This window comes from Parasteatoda tepidariorum, chromosome X1 (assembly GCF_043381705.1).
Source record: "Parasteatoda tepidariorum isolate YZ-2023 chromosome X1, CAS_Ptep_4.0, whole genome shotgun sequence".
Classification (NCBI taxonomy): Eukaryota; Metazoa; Arthropoda; class Arachnida; order Araneae; family Theridiidae; genus Parasteatoda; species Parasteatoda tepidariorum.
Window position 1 is genome coordinate 79,291,700 of NC_092214.1, and position 18,380 is coordinate 79,310,079.

At 30.2% G+C, this 18,380-nt stretch overlaps 1 protein-coding gene across 1 annotated transcript; it reads left to right on the forward strand.

The window, feature by feature from the left end:
* Positions 1-9,836: 9,836 nt before the first annotated feature.
* Positions 9,837-14,594, forward strand: LOC107455571 (dual specificity tyrosine-phosphorylation-regulated kinase 2). The gene has a single exon (XM_016073195.3). It carries the CDS (start codon positions 10,072-10,074, stop codon positions 11,767-11,769), a length of 1,698 nt encoding a protein of 565 aa, XP_015928681.1. The 5' UTR covers positions 9,837-10,071; the 3' UTR covers positions 11,770-14,594.
* The last annotated feature ends 3,786 nt before the right edge of the window (positions 14,595-18,380 follow it).

Below are 18,380 nucleotides of genomic sequence, written 5' to 3' on the forward strand. Positions count from 1 at the left end.
TTGAGGTCATCCCCTCAAGCCACTTAGGTTGAGTCCTAAAACGTAAAGATCCGATCATTAGATCTAAAGTTATTCAGGGTAGTCCATTTTTTTTCTGGCGCACTGTCAAAAACCTTCTGGCTTCACAAATCCAGCACATTTTTTTCAGTGGATCCCTTGCTCCAAATTTTAATTCAAAACTGTTCTTAAAAATTGAGCATTTTTTCCTTCACTCTTTATGTGTGTTATTCCCATTTGTGTGTAATATCTTTCGTTGATTCAGTTTTGATCATTTATCATTCAGATTTGCTGATTAAGTGAACGAAATTTTCTTGTGCAAAATGTTTAATATTTTTATTCACATTTTCTTATGCTTTCTATAAAACATTTATTACTAACTCGTTGAGCGCCAAGTGTCAGACCACAAACACAAACGTTGCTCAGAAACGCTTTTTTATGGTATTGCAAAGCGAAGCGCTCTATACTAACAGATAAATAATTTGATTTGTAATAAATAAGAAGTAAGTAAATTTAAAAATAAATTTTCAGTAATTACTTAAGACAATGTAATCTTTTTAGTTGTCCTTGTCAGTGTAAAATATGATACAAAACTGAAAAAAACCGGTAACTGACTCTAAACGGGACTGTCACTAAACGGGAAGTTTAGTGACAGTCGTTGATGACTGACATGCCACTCAAAGTGTTAAATATCATTTTATTAATGTTTTGGTTTTTTTTTTCAATTAAACATTGAATAATTTTAACAAATAATTATATAAATAAAATTTCTGAAATGTTTAATATAATTATATAAAATATTTTTATAATATTTAATGTTAACCTTCGTAAAAGGCTAAGACATTCGTTAATTTTTTTAAATATTTTTATTTCAAGCAATATTATTTCTATTTACAATGCTTTCTTTAATTTAAATATAAAAAAATTTTGATTATTTATTACCATCCGTCAGAAATTTTATTTATTTTATTTATTTTTTGAGACAGAGTTTTGNTTTTTTTTTTTTTTTTTTTGTTACCAATAAACCAGAAATTTTACCATTTTGTCTCTTCCTTGAAACTGGTTTCATGTGGAAGTATGGACCTTGGAATTTCTAAAAGTACCCATACATGTAAAATAATCGTTGTTTTCATTAAAAAAAGACGAAAAAAAGCTATTTTTTTAAGGAAAAAAATAAACAAGTGAGAGTTTTAATATGTTGTTTAATCAGTTACAATTAACAAAAATATATGTTTGTTAATTTCAACCAACTAAAACTCTTAAAAAGATAAGTAACCTCGAATAAAATATATTTTAAAAAATAAAAATGATTTTCATTTTAACAGAAAATTTTGAATGCCGCGGTATTAAATCATTATACTGCTCGAATAAAATTATTGAACTCGTTTGCTCAGATTTTTTCATGTTGAAATATTTTCTTGAAAATTACTCATCAATCGTGTTATTTTATTTAGTAATGATCCATAAATTTTTGAAATGTAATGTATAAAACCTTTTGTTTCTTCTTAAATTAAGTAATTTCAAATGACAAAATCTAGAATTAGAATAAAATCAGTTTAATACTTTTTAAGAAACGAAAGGATTCAAAAATCCTAATTTTTTTTAAACTTTTATTTTTCGTGAACTATTTCGGGAAAAAATGTGTGTTATTTAAAAATTGTTCTTGATCATAATAATTTAGACAATAAGAAAAATGAATCATTTAAAAAATTAATAGAAAAAAAATAGAATAAAATTGGTCCATCCGTAAGTTTCAGAATTTCAATTTAGACGATAGAAATAAAGTTATTGGATCAACATGAGGCATTGGTGATGGGGATTTCAAGAAAAATCTTCAAAGTAAAAATTTAGAAATATAATTTTTGATAAAAATAAGAAACAGTGAATCTGCCAGAATGAAATATGATTCCTTAAAGCTGGCTTTTAAATTTGCCGAAATCAGTTTTAGCTTACCGCAATCAGATTTAGCATACATAAAAAATGGCTTATTAAAAACTAGTTAACTCCTTTTTTTACCACTATCCTCGACACGTTGTTAAAAAAAATAGGTTTGGTAAGGAGTTCCAAACTTGCATTTTACAGTTACTATATTTCACAGATCTGACTCTTTTTAGATTCCTTACAAAAATTAAAATATTTTGAAAAAGAACGAAATGATTTTGGCAGAATTCAAATCAGTAGTAAAATTTTCCGTAAATAAATAAATTAAAAATAAATAAATTAAAATAAATGAATAATAAATAAATTAATTAAAAGTAAATAAATTAAAAATAAGTAAATTAAAATAAAAAAATAATAAATAAATAAATTAATTAAAAATAAATAAATTAAAAATAAATAAAAAATAATTAAATACTGTGAGAGAATTATTACAAATAGAAATAAAACAGAAAAAACATCGTTTCGTTTCTAAATGGTTCCATTGGATTTTTCAACAAATGTCGAGAAATTGCCACGTTGTATTGTGAAACAGTTTTTTTTAAATTATATATTTACGATATTTATACCTATACTTATAAAACGGAGTATATTATAATTATTATACTGGTAGTGTTTCTTTCCGTAGTATACATCAAAGGGAAAAAAAAGAAAGCTTTGAGAAAAAAGTCGAATAATGTGATTTAATTCATGTTTTCGCATCTTTATATAAGTCAAAATTTATTATTACTGAATAAAGTAAAAGTTTTTCTTTTCAAAGGTTTACACATTTTTCACTTATCCATCACTAGATGGGAGTACTGTAAACTCAGTGTCATCAACAAAAAAAATTTCTTCTCAAAGACAGGACAAAAAGATTGAAAATTAAAATGTTCTCGTGGCGCTATCTATTAATACTTACTATAAGATTAACGATTAAATCCTTTAAAAAAATACGTTTCTGCAAAATTTGTTTCGAAACAATTAATACTCATTCAAAATCTATGAATTTTAGAACCATAAATTTTTAAAAAGCTATATAAAGTATGAAATAAATTATATAATTATTATAAAATGAGTATTTTTCTGAATGTTTTATGTATTTGAAACAATTTCTCTCTATATATATAGTATGAATCAGCTACAAATTATTTATTTCCTGCTAGTTATGTAAGCAAAACTCAAGAGAGAAAATTAAGTTAACTGTGTCTACATTTACGCTACCAATAATACATATCCCTTAAAAATAACAATAAAAATACATTTTCTCCAAGAACATTATTAACATAAATTTAACAATTAACATAAAGCAACATTAACATAAGTTTTAAGATAACATTAACATAATGAGATGATAACATTATTAACATAAATTTTAACATTTGAGGTTTTGATTCCTTTACGACTGACTACATTAGATTTTGTCCGTTGTTCGTATTGATAATAGACCGATAATTTATTTTACCTACAAATAATTGAATATTAAAATAATTATTATTAAAGAAAATTAATTAATAAAAAAAACTTGTATTTTGAAAATTTGATTTCGCAGGAACTATTCGACCGATTTCACAAAAATTTTCATTTTGCCATGTAAAAGTACATTCTTTAAAATGATATAAAAAGTTGTACACTTACCAATTTAAAATTATTTCTACTGATTTTAAATAAAATAATAAAAAATGATAAATATTTACTTGAAGTTATTTTTTGTATAGAATTATCTTTGGTTAAACGAATTTTATAATCGTGAGCAAATATTTTTCAATTAGTTTAAAAAGTTTTTGAGATATGCCGATTTACGCAAAAAGTAAAATTAATATTAGAGAGTTCTAACTTTGGACTACTCTCCTAACCAAACTATTGTGGTCATATTTCTCAGAATGCAACTACCCCCTATATATTGGAGGTCACAAATCCGAATCCATGGAGACAGAAAAAAGGTATGTTTATTGAGAGAAAGTACGTGTTTGTGTCTGATTTCATAACTTAAAATATCGTCTGCATTAATTATTTCACATATTTGAGGTCACCCCCTCGAGCCATTAAGTTTGAGTACTAGGACGTAAAGATCCGATCCTTAAATCAAAAGTTATTCTGAGATTTCCATTTTTAATTTTGCTCATGGTGCGTACCATAGTTTTGGTTCTATAAACAAGAACCCTTCTCTGTTTTTATTCACAAGTGTGACAGTTTCAGGATATGCCTCACAAGATAAGATTTAAGTTCCCCCTTAATTTAAACACAATTTTTTCTTCTTCAAATTTTGTACAATTTGAGTTATTTGATGCAAAAAAAACTTACTTTTTTTAATAATAAAATATGCCTCAAGATTAAATTCAAGGTTAAATAATGTAAATATGCGTCAAGATTAAATTCCTAAAATTGTGTTGTTCTTTTTAAAAATTTAAGAAGCGTCTTTTTAAACAAATAAGGCATTCTAAATTTTATAATGTAGTGTTTTCTGTATGTAATTACTATTTTATTAAAAAAACTGGAAGTAATCTGTTAGAATTAATCTTTATTTCAAAAGTATATAAATAACATGAATTAATTCTTATTTTAAACTATTTCCGAGCTGGTAGATACAGATTAACGTTTCAATAAAAAATAAATCGTTGTCTGGAAAAAATTGTGCATCCAAAATTAAGATTGTGCAGTTCTTTTCTCCAATTGCTCTGGCAAATATCAAATTGAAAGCGACTTTTAAAAGCGAGATATAATAATTTACTCTTTTCATTTTCAGCGTTACTCAATTAACTTACCAATTTTACTTCCTCTTGTATGCTTTTTAAGAACAGCTTCATATAAATAAAGTATTTCCTTACATTGGATTGAATGAATTAAAACTGTGACAAAAATCGGCGTAGCCATCTTAAAATCGTTATTTATAATCATAATAATTCGCACTTGTTCAAATTATATTATATAGTATGAATTCTACTCCTTTTATGCATCAAATTGTATTAAAATTTTATTTATGAGCAATTCACATTTTTTCTTCACAATTTTACTTTTAAACGATTAGAATAACAATGTATTAACACAGTTATGGATCAAAATAAAACGAGAATCTGACTAATATGTTTCTAATAATTGAAGAGCTTTGTGGAAGAACCAAGTAAGTGACATTTTAGTAAATAAGCTTTGAAGTTTAAACGTTCTTCGTTTTTATTACTTCGCTTAATCTTTGTTTTTTTGTATATTTGTGAAGACATAACTCATAAATTTTGGGGGTTATATTGACTCTTTTCTAAAGAAGGATTTTTAATTATTTTGTGCTTATCATCTGCTTGTTTTCATGGAGGGTTTTAAATATTGTTTTCAGTGAATCTAATTTTGTTCTAAACTAAATATGTATATATTTAGGCTCACGAAGTAAAAGTTTAGCAACCTTAATTTGGAAGAAACTGGTTTTATTTAGCCTTTTGTCTGAAAATCGCTTAAAAGCGTTTCAGAGACAACGTAAGCTCAATATTCGCGTAATAGAAGTTTTACCGGTATTTACCATTGGTTTATTTCTAAAGATATGTCCAAGACTGCATAAAACTATATTTTTATTAGTTTAAAAAAAATGTCTATAACTGTTGAAAAATATTTATTATTTTCAATTTTTTCATTAAATATTAGCAATTTCATGCAAAAAATACGCTATTTATTATTATTATGAAACTATTTAGGATATTTTTTCCTATCATGGGAAACTGCGCGATCATGATTAGTTGCGCAACGCTCATTTTTTTTTTTTTTTTTTCTATACTGCACCGTAAATCACAACTTTGCAAATTTCCAGCTTAGTCTTGAATCTAGAAGACAAGAGAACGCCTGTTTTAAGTAGCAAATCACCTTCGAAAAGAGTTCTTTTAAGCGAAACTAATCAGCATTTGCTCGAAATGGAGGTAAAAACCATAAATACAACTCATGGTTAGCGAGATGAAAATGGAATTCTGATCTTGATATAATTTTACCGAAGTATAATTTCCATCAACTATGCAATCTCTGCTGTCAAAATAAAGTAAGCAAGATAAAATTTAATCATCTACCTCTGTGATTCATTTATATGTAGACTTAATCTGACACCGCTGAGCTGTAGCGATTTTTATAGAAAAGTTGCGATTAGTTTTACCAAATATATAACATATGCGCTTAACATTTCGGATTTAACACTTAACATTTTAAGTGCGCACCAACATCTTAAAGATAGCCGATGCCTTGTTATTCAAAAATAAGAATACGAATAAAATTATTTTTGGTAGTTGGTATTTCTGATATCATTTTAATTTCTGTTAATTGCTGTTGTTTTAATGGGTACTGCATATACTAATACAGGCACAACGATTCCTACAATAGGTACTGTGGAAATTGTGGCTGTTTATGGCCCATTGAATAGAATAAAAATTGTATCGCAATATTTGAGAGAAAGATTTTTTGGGGTATACTTAGTGGTGTAAATAAAAACAATAACTGGAGAAGGAGATTTAACTTTGAACTGTACAAGATTTATAAACAACCTGATATTATTAAATACATAAAAATAAATAGAATGAATTGGATCGCCCACGTGATTCGAATGAGTGACGACAACACAATAAAAAAGATACTGCTTTTTAGTCCCACTGGGAAAAGAAATCGGGGAAGGCCGCGGTTGAGAAGGGCTGACTTAGTGGAGTCGGAGTCTGATTTTCTCGCAATTAATGAAAAAAATTGGAGATCAAAGATAAATCGGAAGTTGTCATGGAGAAATCATCAGAGGAAGGCATTGGTTCACATTGAGCTGTCTGGCCAACTATGATGATGATAATGATGAATAGAATAAATACTAGAGAAGATTGTTGATTATGATAATTTTTACAATCTGGAGCAATAACATTATAGTGAATAATCTTAATCTTTATTTTGATGGAATGAACTTCTAAAAACATGTTTTGCTTAATCTAATAACGCAAAGCCACAAGAAAGAGCAACAAATAATAATAAATAAAAAATACTGGAATTGTTTTAACTTAATTAATTATATCAGTATATCTCTTTTAGATTTGTGCATGATTTAATATTATTGATCATTACCGATTTATTGATTATTTAGTTTATTTTTCCAACCCGTACGTATAATAAGTATTCAGCTAATAGCAATAATAATATATCAAAAGAATTGCATTAACATAAAAAAATTCTATGTTAAAATCATTTAAGGTTCTTTTTTCTTTCTATTTTATAACTGTTGATTCCATGCTGTTTCAATTTTCCATTTTTCTCCCAAGTAACTTCGAACTGCCTGGCTTAGCGATCGATGCCAAGCGAATGATTTTTTAGGGCAGTTTGCTGACCATTTATTGCCAAGTCACATATCTGGTTCTGTCCCTCAAGGAAAAAATCAAATAATGTCACTTACCAGGTTCATCCACTCAATATCTTCAGAATTAACAAATTTAGCAATATAAATGAATGTTATTTAAGTCAAGTCAATGGATGTTTATTCCAAAATTTAATTTGATGGATGTGTTATTGTTTTTCAAAAAGTAAAACTCTTTTCCTAGGAAGGGATTGTCACATTAAATGATGTTGCAAAGGTTTTTCTTTTTAATGACGTCAAAAAGCTCTCTATGTGTTTTTAATTGTTTGAGTTTTGTATCTTGTTTTTAGATGTTCTTCTTCCTTGGTTCACTTGAAGCCAACTTCATTACAGTTTATTTCAAAAAGTGGTAGAAAATTGCTTGGTGATAAAAGGGAGTAAAGTTTTTATTGCAACATTTGGAAAGAAATTGTGAATGAAATTTTTACCTTTTGAAATTTTAACCTCTAGTTACCAGGAGAGGGGTCAAATTTTCTATTGGAGATAAATTCTGCTTGTAGCACTCGGAAAAGTGGTCAGAAAATGATCTAACACAATGCTCTTTGAGATGATAGCACTCCAGCTAGTTTCAAAGTAGTTGTAAATTTGATTAGCGATAAATTTTTTTTTGATGATAAATTTTGATAGAAGCTATCATTAAACGAAAATTACTGTGAGGTAGAGAACCCCAGTTAAAATATATGAACTCCAATAACTGAGAAAGTGGTCAAAATTTTAATTAATAATAAGTTAACTTATTAAGAATCTATTACTATTTTACATTTCGAAGGAAATTTCCTTCGAAATGTAAAATAGTAATAGATTCTAATTTTAATGGCTGAAAAACAATTAAAACTTGTATTGTTATTCCTCACACCAGTTTAAACTTAAGTGGTGTAAGTACGATTGACGATCTATTTGGCAATAGGCATTCTTATTTTCATCATTTGTATATTTATATGCTGCATTTTATATAATAAAATCTTAGGAAATTTGAAACATTGATATTGTACAATAATTATTAATTTATAGATATTCAATAATTATGTTTAAAAGTAGTTTCCTTGTAAGTTATCCTATTAAATTATCCTACTGAATATTTGTGATTAAATTTTCAAAGTGATGATTAAATATGTGAGGTAAAGTTTTCAATCTTAACCCTTCTCTTAAAGATATTGAATGAATTTTACTGTCTTTTTAAAATCTTTTTTGCAAATCAATACTCTTAAACTTTGAAATAAATAAGACTTCCAGTAAAGTAACCATATAAGCTTTTCAGGCTACTTTACTGCAGGTAAGATGAACTCTAAATCTACATCATCCATTTTTCTCCCAAGTAACTNATTTTATTTTGCAAGGGTCACGGTGCTCAGCTATTTTTTCGAGTGACTGTACTATGACGGGTCCTCAACGTTAATTTCGTATAAACAAACAAACACAAACACAAACAGTATAGTTTGCCTAAGCAAAGAACTCCTCCCGCCACAAAGTCTGAGATCATCTGGTTCATATGAAAACAAGAATGACGCATTTCGGGGATGGTAGCTTCACTCTAGGACTACCACAATAGACCGAAGAAAGAGATTCCCTTTTTCTCGCCGACCTGAGCCAAAACCGCATCAAAACAGTGACCCTCCACCCCTACTCAAAATAGTCATACCTCGTTACCATAGTCACCGCCACAGATCAAGACGAATGTCCGGGGGAGTTTTTATTTTAGACAAACTATATAATGATGAGTTATGACTTGTTGAGAAAATCTCTTTCCTTCAAATGGCGATCGAAATGGGCTGCAGGTGGCGTAGAGCAGAACTCTTTTCCTATGGCAACACTTCACATGCTTTCCCCATTAGCGTGTGGAAAGTCATAGAGGAAGGAAGTACGTTAGTTTCTCTCTTGATTTTCATATAGATTAAAATCTTTTAACTTGAGAAACTATATGGAACTGAAAACTACATTAAACATAGCTCTAAATAAAAGTATCATGGAAATTTTAAGAAATATTTTTATTATATAAAAAGGAAAAATATTAAGAAAAGAGAAAATAGCGTAGTACATTCCTATACAACTGAAAAAAGGAGAAGAGGGAAGGGAGAAGGGCTAAAGGCATGAAGCCGGTCTCTACCTAGATGGCGTATTCGAGTGTTGCGATCGCGAAAAATAAAAAATGTATTTTTTTTATAAAAAAAATTATAATAATATCACTGAATTGAAAATTTTCACCAACGGACGGGAAAAGGCACCCCTGAGGATATTAAATGCTGTGAAAATCTCTCTATTTTATGAACTGTATTCATGCTGAGTAGTAGTGCTTTATTTATGTCGCACTACAGCTACACAATGGCCTATTGCCGACGGTCGGTTCGGAGCCTTTTTGGAGAATTGTGATGGCATATCTTCGGATCATTCTCAGGAATGTTTCCCAGACCGTTGCCAATAGCCTATAAAGTACTACATACTACTTTTCACTACGGTGGTTGTCGTGCTTGAAACAAATGCAGCAAAAACGATTCCTTAGTATGATTTGCATCAAAAAGCCTGATAGTTGAAGTTGTAGTGCTTAAAATGTATTATTTTTAATCTTAGCTTTTATTTGAAGTGAAGTGAAAATTTGTTGCTATTGTTTCGATTAAATTCGATTTTTATGTACATAACATAGGTTAGCGGGATGAAGGCTTTTTCTTGGCTTGTAGGGAATTATGCTTGTGCATAATTTATATATCTGAGGATGGTTTACGTCGTAATTAAATTGGAGAGATTTGGACAGATTCCTCTTCACTCTTACTTTTTTGTTCGATTAAAAATTGTTTTCCTAAGCCTATGTAATGTCAGAGAAAGAATTTAATATGCCTTTATCTCGCACTAGATCTTTAGTGACAAGTATAAATGGGAATCAAAGCTCAACACCGAAGGAATCATTCCTTCCTCAGATTACTGACAAGAACATTAAAACATCCCTACCGCCGATTAAAAGTCAGACAGTCGGGGGCTTTAAGACTGCTTACCAAAATAACACTAATCGTCATATTTACGAAAACGAAAGTGACCATTCATCGTCTAAAGCAGTTCCTCAGCTCCCCGAAGTCCGTCCTGCAACGAGTGGGGACAGCTCATCAAGCAACAAAAGTAGTAAAGCAAAAGTTCTTGTTGCTACCCCAGAGCAGGTGATGAAACTTTACATGCATAAATTAACTCCATATGAACATTGGGAAATTTATTCCTATTCGCACATATATTTTCTTGGTGCAAACGCAAAAAAAAGGCAAGGTGTTATAGGTGCTCCATCGAACTGTGGCTATGATGATAGCACTGGTTCCTATCTTCATGTGCCCCATGATCAGATATCATATCGATATGAAATGTTAAAAGTTATTGGTAAAGGAAGTTTTGGTCAAGTCATTAAAGCTTATGATCATAAAAACAATCAATACGTTGCTCTGAAAATGGTTCGTAATGAGAAAAGGTTTTATCGCCAAGCTCAAGAAGAAATTAGAATTCTAGATCATTTAAGAAAGCAAGATAAAGATAACACAATGAATATTGTACATATGTTTGAGCATTTCACATTCCGTAATCACGTTTGTATCACATTCGAGCTTCTCAGTATTAATCTTTATGAACTTATAAAGAAAAATAAATTTCAAGGCTTTAGTCTAACTTTAGTTCGCAAATTTGCACATTCATTGTTACAATGTTTAGATGCTTTATACAGAAATAAAATAATTCATTGTGATTTGAAACCTGAAAATGTTCTGCTAAAACAACAAGGACGTAGTGGTATTAAGGTGATAGATTTTGGATCTAGCTGCTTTGAGGATCAAAGAGTGTATACATATATACAGTCTAGATTTTATCGTGCTCCTGAGATTATTCTTGGTTCAAAGTATGGAATGCCTATTGATATGTGGAGCTTAGGTTGTATATTAGCTGAACTTCTTACTGGTTATCCATTACTTCCAGGAGAAGATGAAAGTGACCAATTAGCTTGCATGATAGAACTTTTGGGAATGCCATCTGTAGCTCTAATAGAACAATCTAAACGTGCCAAGACTTTTATCAATTCGAAAGGTTATCCTCGTTATTGTACAGCTACAGTACAACCAGATGGTAAAGTGGTTCTAAGTGGAGGAAGGTCACGTAGAGGTAAATTGCGAGGTCCTCCAGCTAGCAAAGATTGGGTTAGAGCTCTTCGTGGATGTGATGATGTTCTTTTTATAGATTTTTTGAAACGTTGTCTTGAATGGGATCCTAATGCACGCTTAACCCCACCTGCTGCTTTGCGGCACGGTTGGCTACGACGACGGCTACCACGTCCACCACAAAGTACTAGTAATACAGCAGATCCATCTCACCAAATATATGTTCAAGATAGTTTAGGAAGTGGTGGTGCAACAGCTGTTCGTTCTAGTCTCACATCAAAACCTAATATAAATACTTCTAAAACTAGAAGCTCTTTAAACAGTGCAGGGGAAACAGCGACAATTGACTGTCGTACATTACCTACTATTGGTAAGATTCCTTAACATATGTGATATTTAGATTATTATAGTTTTTATGATGAGCTTTTGCAACACATAGTGACTTTTAACTAACTATAATAATTTGCCAGTTCCTCTCTTTTATGTTGAATTGCGTTTGCTTCTATGCCAATGTGTTTTTGTGCTGTGGTTTGCGTGATTTTCTCTATTTTAAATTTATTGTGTATTTATCGTTAATACACCATCCACAAATATTTTGCTATAGTTAAAAAAACAAATCTTTTTATCAACACATGTATAGATAAGTACTTTAACATACTTTATAGAATGAATTGAAGTTATTTTTTAATTGAAATTCTAGTATGACATTTAATATAAAAGTTTGGAATTATCTAAAATAATAAGTTTTGTTTTATACTTTAAATTTTTCTCTTGTGCTCAAAACTACCCCAAGACTTGAACTATTAAAAATCATTACAGGGGTGTTAAGTAATATGTTAGGTAAAAATAGATGTCTTTTTTTCAGCATAATTTTATGGTCGGCCGTGAACAAGATTATAAAAAATTGTTCCTTAACTTTCAAATTTCGTATATTTATTAAAAAAAATATATCATTAAACCTGTAATATTATTTACCTATGTCTTTTCAAATACAAAAAAATTGAAAAGATATTTCTTTATAATATACTATATTTTTAGATGTCTTCCAGCTTGATTTTTGGTCTCTCTTTGTCATTTTACTATTTATAAATTAATTATAATAAATGAAATACCAATAAATAAATTTGCTACTTGTAAAATATTTTTTATAAATGTTATTCCAGTAGTGTGATACATTGAAAGTAAACCTAAGGTATAATTTTTTTTTCTCTTGTAAATTTAATTTTAAAAATTAAAACTTTGGTTCAATGAAATTACAGTTTTATTTATATTTCAACTAAATTTTTTGAAAAATTAACAAAAATATATGAAAAGCTTTATGTCAAACCATAGTTTAAGATAATATTGAAAGTTATTACTTAAAAACTAATTTTAGTCTTATTGTAAAATGAGGCGGAATTTTTTTTATGGTCATTTATAGCAATATTCATTAGTCAATTATTAATTAGTCATTTATAACTATAAAAATTTCTCAAAATTTAAGTTTTCAAATTAAATTATAGAAGAAAAATTGTTTCGCCTTAGGCTTATTTTCTACATATCAAATTATAACAATAAATTTCTAAATATTCTAACTGGTTATTCGTAAATAGTAAATTTATTTATCAGTTTATTTTCAAATTTTATAGTTGAAAATGAATTAATAGTTGTAGTTTAATTTTAAAACCTCAACAATTGACAACATTTTTGCTTTAAACCAGAATGGAATGCATTTAAAAATAAAGTATATTTATAAACAAAAATTGTTCAATATTAAAACAATTGATCATTAAAAAAGTAGTTAACTTTAAAAAATTATAAACATCATTGCACTTTTGCTAGTGCTTAAAAAAATGTCTGTGAGCATCTAAATTATGTTCGTGACATTTGAAATTTATATATTTTGTGTATGGCCTTAAACTAGAGGAAACATACCCATGAAAGTTGAAGTGTAAGACATCAATTCTGGTTATCTTTTTTATCTAAAGTTTAGTTAATTAATTCTAAGCTTTCACTCATCATGATATACTAATAGAATGATATTACATGATGCATAGTTGCCAACTTTTACACTTTATGCAGGATATCTTTTTGGTAGCAAAATGAATATTTTAACATTTTATTCTTTGTACTATATGTGATTTTAAATTATTTGGATAACTGCAATGAAATAGACAATGGGAAGCATTTGTCCTTAGCGGCAGCAGAGTTTTTTTCCTCCAGCAGTCTGCAACACAAGGTAGACTGTTAGAAATGGTCTGTAGAAAATGAAATTTCCCCCAGTAACTACTTGGTTAAAAATAACATTAAAATGTAATATATTTTATGTAGTTTTGATACTTATGTAAAAAAGCTTTGAACAAAATGATTGACTGTTTTGATAAAAATGGTCTCTAATATAGATGGAGCAGTGGTTTCAAAATAAATGAATATAAAAAAAATCATTAGGAAAATTAACTAAAAGGACAAAGATATAAATGAAATTAAAGGGAAAATTATTGAGAAATGAATGTTGTAAATCCACAATGGCAATTTTTAATTTATTTTTAATCTATACAAGTATATAAATTTTTAATATATATATATATGTATATTATATATATATATATATTTATATTGTATGTAATATAGTTTTAATATATACAATTTTTAATTAATACAAGGTAAGCAATTCGATACATTCTCTACAGTTTTTTAAAAATTATTTGGGAGTTGATAGATATGTTTATTACATCATTTGATTTGATTCATATAAAAGAAACCAATTCCAGAGTTGTTTGTATTTCTGAACAAAAGGTCTGCATAACACAGTCAAGCATGTTATAAAAAGGGGAATGCATTGATATATTTATGAAAAGATTCCTAGTTAAATCTTCTATACTCAGAGTATTCTTCAATGGAGATTTTCATTTTTGGAAACTGCGAATAATCGAACTTGAATAAATATAATACCTTGAAAAAAGTTCATCCACACTTTCACTATTTTTTGTCTCATCAAACTGCTTCAGGAGTGAGCCCATAAACTTATCAAAAAAATTAATATCTGTTTCAAAATTTTCAGTCAGATCACAATCCTTTAGAAATATTTTATTTAATACTCAAAATAATTTTTCAATGAAAGATGGGATAGAGTGCTCGGCTCCCAATGAGGTGAACCAGGTTCAAATCCCGGCGATGGCTGATTGATTTGAATTCTGTACCCAGCTCGCACAGTGCTGATGTAAAATATCCTCAGTGGTAGACGAATCATGGGTTAAAGTCCCCTTGCATCAGGCTTACTGTGTCTATTTTTTTTTTTTTTGGTTTTCTTCTCCGTGTAACGGAAATACAGGATATTTTCATCAAGAAATCTTCCATGAAGGCTAATTTCTCCCAATGCTTGATCCAGAAGTTCCCTTGTCATCTATATTTGGTTTAAAATTACAAGGATACGAAGTTGAACATTGGTAGTTGTAAACTGAAAATTCGGTCGGCTGTTCAGCAGGGTTGTTACTCCACAGGGAAAACCTGGAAAATACAGGGAATTTAAAAATTACCTAAAATGACAGGGAATTTAAAAATCACCTAAAATACAGGGAATTTTTAGTTTTTCTTTACGAACTGGGAAAATACAGGGAATTTTGTTTCTTATTTTTGTCTTTTAAAAAATGGTGACCACTCAAAGCGCTATCTATGGCAGATTGATGATTCAGCTATACTAAACTACTTAATTTACTCTAGCATTATTTGTTTTCAATATGTTTAGCTGTACCTTTTTTCTCTAAGTTTCTAAGCTAATTAAATTTAGTATAGTTAGTACAATATAGCTCACTTGTTAGTACATATATAGTTAGTTCATAGTTAGTACTATATAGCTCTGCACAAAAGTGCAGTGATAGTGTGTTTCCTCTTAATATATTGTGTATAATATCCTTCCTTCCTTCCTCACTGGCTCGACAGCCCAGGATGGGCCTTGGCCTTCTCCAGTAGTTTTTTCCAAGCTGTCCTTCTTTTGGCAATGGACTTCCAATTCTTTATTTTTAATATAGATAAATCTTTCTCCAGGGTATCTAGCCATCTGAGATTTGGCCTGCCCCTTCTACGTGTTCCTGTCGGCCGGGCATCAAAAATCTTTTTCACAATACGGTCTTCTTCCATTCTTACTAAGTGGCCTGCCCATTTTATCTTTTGGACCTTAATGAATCTTATGATGTCTGGTTCATTATATGATCGATAGAGTTCTAAATTTGATCTTCTTAACCACTGACCGTTTTTATTAATTCCTCCAAAAATGCACCGTAATATCTTTCTCTCAAATATGCTCAGCATTTCTTCATCTGCACGAGTCAATGTCCATGTTTCACAAGCATATGTTAAAACTGACCTAATGAGGCCTTTAAATAATAACAGCTTTGTTTTTCTCTTGATTACATTTGATCTTAAAAACTTTCTTAATCCATAAAGGCACCTATTTGCTGCTGTGATTCTCTTTCGTATTTCTGCAGTTACATCGTTCCTGTTATTTATTTCAGAGCCTAAATACGTGAAGCTGTCCACTACCTCGAATGAATGTCCCCCAATTTTTAGATGGGTACTCCTGTGGGCTGTTTTAGTACAAGGCATATATTTAGTTTTATTTTCATTTATTTTTAGACCCATCTTCAGGGCCTCTTTCTCTAAAGAAATAAAGGCCTCTTCAAGTGCTCTTGGTGTTCGAGCAATAATTCCTATATCGTCAGCAAAAGCCAACAATTGTATTGACTTATTAAATATAGTTCCTCTGTTATTGATTTTTGAATCTCTTATTACCTTTTCTAATGCTAGATTAAAGAGGAGACAGGCTAAAGAATCTCCCTGTCGCACACCATTTTTTATTTCTAATGGCTCTGATAAACAATTCTGTATTTTTACCATGATTTTAGTTTCACTTAGTGTTAGGTTAATCAATCTCACCAATTTTTCTGGTATTTTAAATTCTCTCATTGCCATGATCAGAGCTTTTCTGTTAATACTATCATAGGCGGTTTTAAAGTCAATGAACAGGTTGTGCAAATCAATTCCAAATTCTCTCGTTTTCTCCAATATCTGCCGAATGGTAAAAATTTGCTCAGTAGTTGATCTTCCCCTTCTAAAACCACTTTGATACTCTCCTATTATTCCCTCTGAAAACATAGTAAGTCTATTGAATAAAATATTTGAGAATACCTTATAGCTCGTGCAAAGTAAGTTAATTCCTCGATAGTTTGAGCATTCAAGAACATCTCCCTTTTTATGAATTACACAAGTCAAACTAATTTTCCAATCCTCTGGGATTACTTCCCGTTCCCATATAATTAGTAATAGATCATATATTTTCTTCGCAACCTCCATTCCCCCACCTTTTATTAATTCAGATGGTATGGTGTCAGGGCCAGGAGCTTTATTGTTTTTTAATTTGTCAATTCCCATGATGACCTCTTCCAACGTTGGAGGTGTAACCATTTCTTGGTTATGCATCTGTAAATTGTCTATTGCTATCTCGTCTTCTTCCTCATCACCATTCAACAGATGGTCAAAGTGTTCATTCCATCTGTTCAGCACCTCTTCTCTATCGCTTAAGATCGTTCCTTCCCTGCTTCTGCAAGAGTTTGTTCTTGGCTTGAATTCCTTGCGACCCAAGTTTATTTCTCGAAAGAAAGCTCTGCTTTCCCTTGATCCCCTTAAATGTTCAACATTTTCAAAAAGATCTTCGAAAAATAATCTCTTTTTTTCTTTATGGATCTTCTTCTCTTCTCTTCTTGCTTCTTTATAAGCATTTTCAGCATTTCTTGCATGCCTTGAACTTATCATTCTTTTATAAGCCTCATTCTTTTTATAAGTTGCCATAAAACAATCATTGTCAAACCAGTCCTTTCTTCCGGTTCTCTCGATCTTTTCCACAACCTGGTCTCCTGTTTCGATAAGAGCTCTCTTAATAACATTCCATTCTCTGTTAACATCATCCCTTTCTGAAGAATCATCAGTCACTTCAAGCCTCCTTTCAATTTGTTCCTGGAACTTTTTTCTTGTAGTCTCTTTTTTTAGCTGTTCACCATCATATTTTTTCAGACGTTCTCCGCGAGCTTTACGAATATTTGATATTCTGGCTCTAACCTCTGCCAGAACTAGAAAATGATCGGAATCTATGTTTGCCCCACGATAAGATCTTACGTCCAGTATATCCGATTTGTGTCTTGAATCAATTAAAATATGGTCAATCTGGTTGTAAGTATTTCCATTAGGAGATTTCCAAGTCATTTTATGAATTCTTTTATGTTGGAACATTGTACTTGGTATGACCATATTATGATCTGTAGCAAAATCTATGAGTCTTTTTCCGTTGTCATTTGAAATATCATGAAGACTATACCCTCCAATCACTGGCCTGAACTCTTTTTCCACTCCAATTTTTGCATTTGCATCCCCTAGAAAGATTTTAACGTCATTTTTAGGACATGAATTATATAATCTATGTAGCTCCTCGTAGAAAAGCTCCTTTTCCGCGCCATCTTTGTCCTCTGTAGGAGCATGAAAGTTGATAAAACTGTAGTTAAAGAAAATGCCCTTTATCCTTATTTTGCATAGTCTAGGTGTCCTGCAATCAAAATCAATCAGAAGTGGTCTTATTCTCTTACTCAATATGAAACCAGTACCAAACATGTGTTTTTCTCTATCACAGCTATAGACAACTGTATGATTTTTCTTTTCAATTATTCCCTCTCCTGTCCATCGAATTTCTTGCACAGCCAACAAATCAATTCTATAGCTGTCAACTTGTTCAATCAGCATTTGCAACCCCTTATTTCTATACAATGATCGAACATTCCACGATCCAATTCTCATATGCCTCAAACCATTTCCAGTCCGTTTCCTTAAAGTCAGCCCGGGTTTATTTTCTACTTGAGATTTCGTAACATGGAGTTTTTTACAGGGTGGGGTTGTTGGCCCCACGCCCAACCCCCAACCTGGAGGACCAGGGTGTTCCTCTTCGTCTGGTGTCTCCCCTCCGACCAGTCCGG

What these genes read in the sequence shown, in the direction of transcription:
- LOC107455571 (XM_016073195.3), top strand. Translation starts at nt 10,072, where the DNA reads ATGTCAGAGAAAGAATTTAATATGCCTTTATCTCGCACTAGATCTTTA.